At 30.5% G+C, this 12,333-nt stretch overlaps 1 protein-coding gene across 1 annotated transcript; it reads left to right on the top strand.

Moving 5' to 3' along the window:
* The first annotated feature begins 4,397 nt into the window (after positions 1-4,397).
* On the top strand, positions 4,398-12,309 carry LOC114740916 (probable leucine-rich repeat receptor-like serine/threonine-protein kinase At3g14840). The gene is made up of 14 exons (XM_028929172.1): positions 4,398-4,458; positions 4,618-4,816; positions 6,827-6,898; positions 6,983-7,051; positions 7,169-7,240; positions 7,334-7,405; positions 7,579-7,650; positions 8,091-8,162; positions 8,268-8,336; positions 8,416-8,487; positions 8,633-8,704; positions 8,940-9,011; positions 11,684-11,739; positions 12,239-12,309. Coding segments are annotated over exons 1-14 (1,041 nt in total). The 5' UTR covers positions 4,398-4,457.
* The last annotated feature ends 24 nt before the right edge of the window (positions 12,310-12,333 follow it).

Genomic DNA, 12,333 nt, shown 5'->3' with positions numbered 1-12,333 from the left:
TTAAAAACGGAATCAAATTTGATTAAGAGCACTAATTAATTACTCTAAATCAATACTACCTCCAGTTTTTACTATAAAAGTTAGTTAAAAATTTAATTTGTTTCTAAATATAAAATATCAATCCAGTTTATCATTAATAGTTATCCATTTTGCCTTCAAGTAATTCCTATGATGATTTTATGTAATAAGAAGTTACTCTCAAATGAAGATTCAAATGCACATGATTAATATTTGGTAAAAAAAAATGAGTATGATTAATAAGGAGATTTTAGGAAAGATATCATCTATTTGTTATAAATAATTTAACTTAACTAATTTTTTTAATATTTAAAAATTAGTTATCTAGTTGTTATATTAAGGACAATATGTATAATATTGGAGGAGCTATATTAAAATTTGAACGAGAGGACTTATCTGGGTTTCTAAAAATTTGAATTTGAATGGCCAAAAACTTTGAAACTAAAAGGAGGGGGAATTGAGAGGATAAGCAGGAGAGAGTTTAATAATGATTGCTATTGTTATTAATGGTAATTGATATATTATCAATTACATTTATATTTAAAAAAACACATTAAATTGATTAAATAAATATGTGGTAATGACATTGAAAAGGCTAAACTAAACTATTGCATCAAATTTCAATTTAGTTTTTAAGTTTACAAAGTGTATTTTCAGTATCTTAATCTTAACATCGGTAATATTTTTTGTATCATAGATATAAGAGATACCTAATTAATTTGAGAAGATTAATGAAGTTACTTGCTCATGTTCTTATTCATGAAAAAATATTCTCTTTGACAGTGATGTCCTTAAATATAAGAAACAAATTATTTTTATTTGCCATTTTAAAGTCTTTTCACTTTTACCTTTATTAAATATATGTTACGTATTATCTCTCCGTAATAAATCGCCACTTATTATCTTTCATGTATTTTCTTCACAAATAAGGTTATAACTGGAAAAATATGTACATATCTTACATATTTATTGATTTTAACTAAATTTAAGTAACATTTTGAACTATATTGTTTCTTACAATAAGGGAAGGATAGAGTATATAAATTGCTTAATTTTAATGAATGTAACATGATCTTCTTAAAATACCTTTATGTAACATTATATTATATATCAATAAATAAGTTACATAAATTAATTTGGAGAAAGAATAAATATAAAAGATAAAATAAATTAAATAATATATTTTAAACTAAAACTAATTCCCTAACTCCAGCTTCTACATTTAGGATCGGAAGATAGCATCGATAATATAAATAGCATCATCAAACACTAGGAACATGATTTTTCTTTTTTTTTCGGGTACCAACCCAACATCTTAAAACTAATTTCTAGAAAGTCATCTTTATACATATATGGGAATCAAATTCCAAATAATATGTTTAAAAGACAACTATCTGCCAATTGTTCGCCAAACCTTAGTAGGAGCATGAAAATATTTTTATTACCGTTCTTGATTCTTTTTGGAAGGATTGTTCATGTTAATCAAATGAAAATACTGTTATCGTTAAATAATGTTGGCGAAATATTTCAAATAATAATATTTTAGCATTTACTTTCTTTCATTAGTCAGATTTATCTACTGTTTTGTAACCTTTCTTTCTCTATGTGAATTGTATCATTTAACAGGCTTATGTTTTGTTTTATGACCATCTTTTATCTTTAGTAATTTCATAAAATTTAATGATTAGATCCAAGAAAAAAAAATGCAAAAGAAATACTAATTGATTAAACACCACACCATCCCCTGAAACAAGAAAACAAAAACAATCAATTTCATTTGAACGTATGGGACTCGATGACCCCACAGAACGACGTATGGTGCCTTTCACATTTAGAAATTAAACAGTTTTGTACCTGGACGAAGACTTATGTGAAGACTCTCCAAAAATAAAAATAAAAAGAAGAAGAAGAAGAAGAATTTTGTTTTTTATTTTTTTATAAGTTCTGACAAGCAATTTTTTAATTACATCAACAAGATTTGAACCCTAATAATACTGCTTATATGAAAAGATAAATCCTATGTTTGAAGCAGTCAAGATTTTTTCTTAAATTTTCCTTCGACTTCGCTTTGCTCTTGTTCTCAATATTCGTTATTATTATTTTTTTTAATCAAAATTCATTGTTATTAAGTCAATGGAAAATTAAATAATGTCATGCACGTATCTGTCAATATGTTTAACTCTAGTCTTAATCACATGTAGCTATGATAGTGACTAGCTGACCTCTCGACTAAATCAATAATAATTCATATAATTCAATACTTGGAAAAATCTTTGCTTAATGCATATATATATTTATATAATAACATGCTTTTGATATATTATTAATAGACTCTCAACCCAAAAAATTAAACTAAACTAGAAATAGTTTTGTTCAATCGCATGGCAACTATATATTCAAGTAATAATTCCTAAGAACATGTATAATACTAATATCTCTCACTATTATAACGCTATTTTTCCGTAAAGATACAAGTTATTCAACTTTTTTTTTCTTGATCGGAAGAAACAAGTAACTGAGTAAACTTTTAGCTTTAGAACACTACTTTAATGAGCATTTTCGCATTTGTTTATAATTACTTCTATTAAAATGAATTAAAATTATTAGAATACAAAGTATGTCATAATATGAATAGCATGATGATGTATAACAGTTAAGTTATTCCTCCCTCCAAGACATGACTATTTTCAGAAAGAATTATAATCAGGTCTTAAGGAAAAAAATTAGTTATCCTAAAATTCATTAACAATCTGAAGAGCATACAATAACAAATTTTAGAGTAAGAAATGATAACGTATTTCTTTCTTGAGATTTCATGGTAATTGTCCCTTGTTTTTATGAGAGAAAGACACAAAAACCCTCCCTAAACCCACGTACAAATCTCAATTCAAGACTTCCAGATAGCCCAACCACCACGTACAAAGTCTAGTTTGGGATTAAATTTTGTAGTAAAATTACCTAAATCTCTTAATTTAAAGAACAAAAATATGACAACATGTTAATAAGTAACAACTTTAATTTAACTTATTAAATGGCAATCCTAGGGGGACAGTTAATTTCAGTGAAATTTCTTGCTTAATACTACCTCCGATCCTGATTATAAGAGCTAGTTGATTAATTTGAAGAGATTAAGGAAGTAAGTTGAGTTAGTTATTTGTCCCAAATAGATGTTGTCTTTTCTAAAATATTCTTACTAATCAAGTTTATTGACTAGAACTCTTATTATTAGAATGACTACTTTAGAAAAAAATGTATAAATATGAAAGACAAAGTGGATTGAGGTCTTATATTTAGGACCAAAATAAAAGTCAAACAGGGTCTTATATTAAGGACCGAAAGTAGTATATATCAACAATATAATTTAATAACAACTTTAACTGAGCAATTAAACTAGTTAATAAGTTCCAGCAAACTAGGGTAGTCAAGTAGCTAAGGCTGAATTTCCGAGAAATGCCAGCCCAGCAGCTAGGTCATCCCACCACAATTATGTTTCACTGAAGACAATTATGCCATTTTCACAAAAAAACTTAATTTCAGAATAGTTCCTAAGATCTTTATAGAAATTAATTCGTCGCGGAGGACAATGTTAGGATTCACATATTTTGGTAGCTCTTCCCCCCGTTCTTATTTACTGTTCAAAAACAAATAATAACTTCTGAATATAAGAGTTAGTTTGACTTTTAATTTGGTTCTAAATATAAAAATTTAATCTATTTTGTCTCTCACATTTATTCACTTTTTTAAAGTAATTCTTGTATTAATTATATATGTTAAAGATTCTATCAAATGGTAGATCTAGCTAATATATATAATTAGCAAGATTATTTTAAGAAAGACAATTTCTATTTATTACATATAACCAACTTAACAAATTTCTTTAATCTACTCAAATTAGTCAACTAACTCTTATACGACCTTTGGTCCTTAATATAAGAGCTAGTTGACTAATATGAGTAAATTAAAGAAACTAATTAAATTAGTTATTTGTAATAAAGACGTGTTATTTTTCTTAAAATATTCTTGCTAATCAAGTGTATTAGCTAGAACTATGATTATTATAAGAACTATCTTAGAAAAAATAAATAAATATGAGAAACAAAATAAATTAAGATCTTATATTTAGAATTAAGACAAAAATCAAATAAACTCTTATACTAAGAAGCCGAAATAGTACCAAGTACAGGAGAGTAGCTGTGCTTGACTTGGTCTCCCCTCTTGGTCAGTTGTCTATTTATGTGGTCTGTGCTTTACACTACAATGTCCAGCAATCTCTCTCTCTCTCAATAATTCAGTTTGCTTCTTCTCTCACCAAAATGAGGAGAAGCATGATGAAGATAAGTTTCCCCCATCATCATCATCATTATCTCCTCCTCTTTCTCTTGATCTCTCTTTTCTGGGCTTCCTCTGCATTTGGAGCCACCAAGATACATCCATCTGAAAGTATATTATCGCTTCCTTTGATTCATTATTTACTCTCTCTCTCTCTCTTTCTTTCTGTATGTTTACATATGTGTGTGTCTCTCTCTCTATATATGTATATATTCTCCGTCATTTGATTGCTTTGCGTGAACATGTATATATATGTGTGTGTGTTTCCAGTGGAAGCTCTGAAAGACATAGCTAAGACGCTGGGAAAGAAACATTGGAGCTTCGATGTAGATCCATGCGACACTTCTGGTCCTGCCTTCAATCAAACCAACTGGTTTACGGCGTACCCAGTGGACACAGAAAGTCAAAACGCTGTCGTTTGCGATTGCACCATTGCCCCTGGTGACGGCTTTTGTCATGTTGTCAACATGTACCACTCTCTCTCTTTCTGTTGTTTTTTTTTTTTTAATTTAAATTTAAGTAAGGCCAAAATACTTATAATTTTGAGAGTTACCTCCTCAACCTTGGATAACTTTAAAATCACACTCTCAATTTGCCAATGTTAAATTACTCGTTAAATTTAATGGAATTAAGCCGTATCAAGTTATTTAAAATTACTTAACCATGATACGTGACTTTTTTCATATTTTATTAATTTTGTATGAATTTTAATTTTAGTTATTTAAGTTTCAATTTTAGTCCCTGACCTCAAGGACAAAATAATCTAAATTTTTGTTAAATTATAGGGACTAATGTTTTAAATAGAAGAAAATTTGAAGAATGAAAAACATATAATTTGAAACTTGAAGGATCAAAACCAAAATAAGAATAAACTTGAGAGGCTCAAAATTATATTAACCCTCTATTAATTTATCCTAAATTAAAATCCAGAAATTCATTCGAAAGACAATTTTATGATTTTACCATCGTCTTTATTGTCTACCTTTCTCCATCTTGGCAAGATCTCTTATCTGCAACTCTCTTTTTCCTTCAGTTTTTTTATCATATTCGTCATTCTGAAAAATCATCCTTATGATTTTCATCATAATCATTCACATTCTCCCTTTAAATTTGGTTTTACTTGTCACTGTCCTACACGATGTAATTGACTTTTTGGAGGAAATTGAGAAAACTAAAAAATTACTTAATTATAACATATATTACATGATCTCTTTAAAATACTTATATGTATTACTACCTCCAATCTTAAATACAAGAACTAATTGGAGGATTGGATTTGATCCTAAATATAAAACCTTAATTCATTTTGTCTCTTAAATTTATAATATTTTCTTTAAAATATCCCTATTAATTATAAGGGATTTTCACGAAGAGGTAGTTTCAATGTACCTAATTAAATAGGATAATTTAGAAAAGTCAACATATATTTATTATAAATAACTAAATTAACTAATTTTATTAATCTCTTTAAATTAGTTTAAAGAAAAACAATAAATATAATAATTTAAAGTAATTTATTTAATTTTTTTAATTTTCTCAAATTAATCAACTCGATTATATATTAAGAATAGGAGATAATATTTGTATATCATAGACCTATTTATCAAAGTTTTCATATGACTAAACTATAACATCAGTAATAGAAAAAATCTACTTTACAAAATGTAACTTTCTTTCCGATCCTCAGAGTAGCATGTTATAAGTGCCTCGTGGGAGAAATTCCTTCTTCACAGATCATTTTGTAGATCCCAAGTGCCTTTTTTTTTTTTTGCCATCACCCAAGTGCCTTATTAATTCTTCGGAAAATAATGGAAAATCTCCAATTGCAAAATTTAATAATGCCCAGACATACCTTAGGACCTAGCTCCTGTGTCTTAGTTGAAATAAGTTGTACATAATTAAAACAAAATTGCACCTGTTAAATATAAATTGTATATCTAAATTTTAAATCAATTTTAGGCAATAAATTTTGTGATAGAGATTTTTCAGCAATTTTCACATAACTCTTCCATCAAAATTCAAAGGTTTATTATAATTTTTTGTCCTTTAAATTTGTTCTCATTTTAGTTTTTGATCTTTCAAGTTTTAAGTTATAGGTTTTAGTCCTTTAAGAGGTAAAATAGTTCAAATTTTATTAAATTGTAAAGATTAATATTTTAAATGAAAAAAACTTAAAAAACTAAAATCTATAATTTAAATTTTGAAAAATTAAAATTAAAACGAGGAGAAACTCAAACATTATATTCAAAAGTAAAGCACGGAAACCCCGCGAGAAACTGACAACGACCCTTCAGTCCAAAAAAAACAAAAAATACAAAAAAGGAGGCTATGACCCAAAAGTAAAACACCACGCCCCTGGGAGAACAAATTAGAAGTTTGGCCAAAAGTAAAAACAGAGAGAACAAATTAGAAGATGCACTGCCGAATTTGGCGCATAATTTCTGATTCAGATTCAATCTTCGATGGCGATCGAACACAGAACTCTGAAGAAACAAAGTCTGCGGGGCAAACTCCCGCCAGAACTTGTCAGATTACCTTACCTTTCCGTAATGTAAGTAACACAAAAACTTGAAACTACATTGATTGAATTTGTTTTCATTTGCGCTAACTCTGCATTTCCTTCACTTTGGTACAGCGACCTGAGCCGCAACTACCTTAGCGGTTCAATCCCTTTAAGTTGGGCCTCCCTTAATCTTCGGCACATGTATCCTCTGCACTTCTCTTCGTTTTCGCTTTCTGTTGTTTTTAGTTATTCATATTTTTAACTCTTATTCGTGACTAGTTTTGTGAAATGTGAATGTTATGTTTGTTTGTTCGTTAGTTCTCTTCTTGGTAATCGACTAACGGGTGAAATCCCAGTGGAGCTTACGAAGATCACTACTCTGCAACGTCTGTGAGTTTTTGGACATCCACATTTTTGAAGAATAAGCCTCATTTCAATTTTTCGTATACTTTTAGTTGAACTTTAGCTTGAAATTGATGATAGGGTCCTCGAGTTCAATCAATTTTCTGGGAATCTTCCTCCTGAGCTTGGCAATCTTCTCCAAATTGAAGGACTGTAAGCAGCTTATTTGATTTACCACTCATTTCTCACACCATTTCTTTTTCATGTTGGATTTTGTTTTTTTCTGTCTTATATTTTTTCTCGGTAGAAGGGTTAAATGATAATGCTCATTGATTGATCTTTGGTTCATAATCGTGGATTATATTCATAATTTCTGTTTGCTTTAGGGTTCTTACCTCCAACAATTTCACTGGAGACATACCTCCAACTTTCGCAAAGCTTACTAATTTGACGGATATGTAAGTTTCCTTTTATTTAAAAGAAGTGCCTTTTCCTTCTATTATGTTGATGTACATATTTAGGATAACTTTTAGATTACTCCATTTTCTTGTTCAAATCCAGTTTGCCCTCTTGTGGTTTAAAGGAATTTGGATCCTCTTGATTTCTTAAGAAACTGAGACTAGTAATCCCTTAAAATTTAAGAAGATCCAAATCTGGTCTGAAGAGTATCATTCAACTCTGAGTAGTTCGCCACCCTGTAGCGTTTCAGTTTATAATGCTAAACTTATCAGTTTCCTGAATGTTAAAATGATAGTACTATGAGCAGCTACGAAGGAGTTGAATAAAATGACTTAAATAGCTCGTAGGGTCAAACTAATTACGAAGAAAACCCCATAACTATGTTTTAATTGATCTGAATGAATAGTAATGTATTGTTGCTTAACCCCAATTGATTCAGTCGACTAGGCGACAATGGATTCTCAGGAAAGATACCTAACTTTATTCAGAACTGGAAAAGTCTTGAGAAAATGTAAGAATTTTGTTTCTTGGGCAACCATTAATTATTTTATTTGTTTTCTATTGTTGACTATATGATGCCTCTTCATCTGAAGCAATGGTATTCCCATTTTGACAGAATGGTTCATGGGACTGGTTTGAGTGGACCGATTTCTGGAATTTCATTTCCTGAAAACTTAGAGGACTTGTAAGTTTTATATCTTGACTAGTGTTTTGAGGCACTTTAGTTTTATTACTCTGTTTATACATGCTTCATTCACATGCAGGAGGATAAGTGACTTGAATGGACCTGAGTCAACTTTTCCTGCGCTCAGTAGCTTGATAAAATTGAAAACATTGTCAGTTACCTGCTTCGTTTATTATTATATATATTAATTATTTTTTCTTAGAGTCATTGTCTTAGTAAGGAATTCTTTTGAAGGTTAAGAAGATAAATTGATGCCTTAGTTGTTGCAAAATTTTATATGTTTGATTGTTTCACAGGATATTGAGGGGTTGCAATATCAATGGACAAATACCTACCTATCTTTGGAGAATGGGAAATTTAAAAACCTTGTGAGTGCTGATTCACTACTATTCCAACTTTTAGGTTGCTGCTTATCAGGATATTTCTTGTTTTGTTTTATTTTGCTTTTTTTTTTAATTCTTCTTAGCTCCAAATTTCTTGCATTCTGTACTCATTTATGCTGGATATAGTGTCAATATACTTTTGTGTCCATCTAATTTATGAGCGAAATGCTTATATGCTGTCTTTTTCTTACCTAATTTTTGGATGAAAATTTGTTTTCAGAGACCTGAGCTTTAACAAATTGCAAGGAAAAATTCCAGATGAGTTTGCTCACCTGACAAAATTGGAGTACATGTAAGAAATTTGTTATATGATGTTCTACCCACATGCGCACACACTGCAAAGTGAGAGCAGACATTTACAGGGAACCGGGCGTCATATATTACTGACCCCTCCTGGTTCCACTGCCTGGAACCTTCGGAAACTATCTAAAATTAGTAAATAATGAAATGAATGAAGTACATGGACTTGAAAAGTGTCAGTCAGTAATCTGCCTGTTTGGAGTAGTGAATACTAACAATTTGTCCTCACACCTATAACTTAAAATCAAGGTCTGACTTGAAGTTTTTTGTTGCTGCTAATCCGATTTCAATCCTTCGAGTGGACACTAACCTCTTGCATACTGATAGAGAAAATTGGTACATGAATCTTAAACACTCAAATTTCGTAATAAACCAAGGAGTATCATCCCATACAAATAACTGGATGCGGATTGTCTACAATTGTGAGATGGCTGCTGATGGTAGTTCGTTGTGTTTGCCTGAAAAGTGACTTCCTTTTTTTTTTGATACAGGAACTTGGCATAAAAACATCTATATTCCCTTAAAAAACATCTAACTTCAGATAGTTAATAATTAAGAAAACAAGAGAAAATAAATTTTTTGAAGAGAATATGTAGAAAATCTAGAAATAAAAATAGCAATCATGATTTAATTTGAGAGGAACACAATTGTTTGAAGTGTTGGGATTCATGATTCACCCTATAGGTTTCTAGTTTCCATTTTTTGAGTTGACTCTTGAGCAATTACACTATAGTGACAATTATTTGTACAGTGTCATAATATTTTCTCAAATTACTATTTTGTACTCAATTTGAGTTGAATCCATTCCCATGATACCAGAACAGCTAATTAAATCATGAAACAATAGTTTTAAGTCATCACAAATCTCTAGAACTATAATATTTGTGTCTGACTCTCTAAATTTAGGTTCTCTTTTCGCCTCCCAAGTCATCCAGATCATCCATAGATTTGATTTAATAGTGACCACTCAAAAAACTCAGCATAAAGAACAAGATAAATAGATATACTTAGAAAGATTAAAATATATTCATAAATCAAAATCCATAGCGTCACACTCAAAAGAACAGACTAGTTCCCTAGTTGGGCTACATCCTTACCCTTAACTAGGGAATGCAGAAACAACTAATAAAATTGATAAATAACATCTTTCTAAACTCCTTAATTCATGGTAGACAATCACAAAAAATTAAAGAGGAAGGAAAGAAAGAGAACAAAAATCAATTTCAAAACTCCCTAATAAGCTTGCTCTTTGCAGTGCAAAGTGCTTCTATAGGCTCCAAATATCTTGGAGAGAATTTTAAGGTACTTAGAATAGTGATTTGATGCCTCCTCTCTCTCTCTTTCTAATCGAACTGTTTAGAATTAAAACTGAAGCTCCTCTGTTTCCCCTTGTTGATGTGGGACTCGCTAACATATATACATTCATTTGATGCTAGTTTTCCGCATCCGCCCTTGTCTGTAGCTTCTATTGTGTGTAAATTGCACGTACCAAACTGCTTCTTTTCCTACTTTAATGCAGGTGGAGTCCATGCCTTTTTATCTATCCTCTTTCCTTTTTTTCCTGCTTCTTTTATTATTTTTCCTGTACAAAAAAAAAAGAAGAGAAAATATGAGCAGATATTTTTCCAAGTTCAATTTTTGCCTAACAATTAAATTTAGGGAGGAAAGTGTATAAAATAAATTAAATAGTTATAAAATATTTATAAATTTGATCAATTATATCCCAAAATCTACACCTATTTAATTGTAAAATATGCACTATTAGGATTCATTGCAGACAATTCAAAATAAAAGAGGAAGACAAGGCTATGGTGGGAAAAAGAATGGAGGACCAAGTGAAATTTTGAGTAAAATAAAGAGTATAAGATAATGTCAACCAGACAGAAACATATAACTACTATTTTAGATCCCAAGTCATACGAATCAAAAATCTTCTTTCTGATGTGAACAAATAGAAGGCATTCTTTTTGTCTGAAATTTCCAGAAACTTCTCCATGACATGGAGAAAAAAATGCTTCTTTATCCTATCTTGAGCCTGATTTCTGTTGTCAATGCCGCGCCACTGCTTCCTTCGCCCTTGAGACCTTGGGTTGACGAGTGGGAATGAGAACATGGGGATGACGTGTCTTGGCTAGAGTAGAAGTAAAAAAATAAAGGAGGCAATCGCATTCGTTGTTGTATTTGTTCAATGGTTGGTATTGCTTCATGCAGTCAAATCAGTCAAATCCATAGACAATGCAGATGCCATATTGATAATAAAAAGAAAATAAACATCCTATACATTACCATAATGGGAGTTTTATGATAATAAGACGTCACAGTAGGTGCCAATATCCATAAATAGTGTGGCTCACTTCAAAGTCCATGCAACATGTGGACCCCACATATTGTTTAAGAAAATTTCTTTGCAAAACTTGTAATTTAAGGTTCTTGATGGTTAAAAGCGCCAATATCCTTGATCTTTTCCAACATCTGTGAGTTAAACCAAAACATCCATACTGTCAAACTAAGTTGGTAGAAGGATGCGAGGGACAATATGAATTTATTGAATTCTTTCTTGCAAAAGATGAGAACAGTGAAATTATTGACATTGAGATTACCTTTTTGATGAGTCATCAATAATTAATGAGTTATGAATTGATTTGTGTTACTATATTTATGCAGGTATTTAACTGGAAACCTTCTTGAGGACCTTTGCCCAAGTTCAAAGTTGAATTCATGTGAGTTCTCTTCCAAATTTCAGCCACTTGCATGTGCATATTTGTTTAGAATATGTGCATTGGCTATTGACTCGAGAAATACCAGTAAAATTGATTATTATAGCCGTTTATAACCTATGACATAGCACCTACTACGGTAAATCTTGGGGTATTTTATTGGCAACAATTGAAATATGTGCAGTCAAACATAAATCGGATTTTTTCTTATCATGTTTTTTCTTACTATAGGTATACATTAAGAGAGGTGATCCTATGAATGACAACAAATTGATAGTGAATACCAAAACTTCAAATAATCTTATGGTCTATAAGCTCCTTAACATATTCATAGTGATTAATGGTACTAATTATCTCACTCTCAATCGAGTTTTTAATAGTCACGGGGTATCCATTGTCTAAGCTTGTCTTGTATTATCTTTTGGGGGGTCATTAGTCAAATGGTCTTCCTTCTCAATACTTTGCGATTAGATCAGAACTGTCTTCCTTCATTGTTTTTCAGCCATCACACTAGTAGGAGTGAAAGAAACAGTTACACCAGCAACCCACTGCAAAATAGATGCAAAACAGTAGAAGCAGCGACAAAAAATAAACAGA

This window comes from Neltuma alba, unplaced genomic scaffold (assembly GCF_004799145.2).
Source record: "Neltuma alba isolate B1F8T4 unplaced genomic scaffold, ASM479914v2 tig00003198_pilon, whole genome shotgun sequence".
NCBI lineage: Eukaryota > Viridiplantae > Streptophyta > Magnoliopsida > Fabales > Fabaceae > Neltuma > Neltuma alba.
The sequence above is the reverse complement of the archived record's forward strand: the minus strand, read 5'-3'. Positions and strand labels throughout refer to the sequence as shown.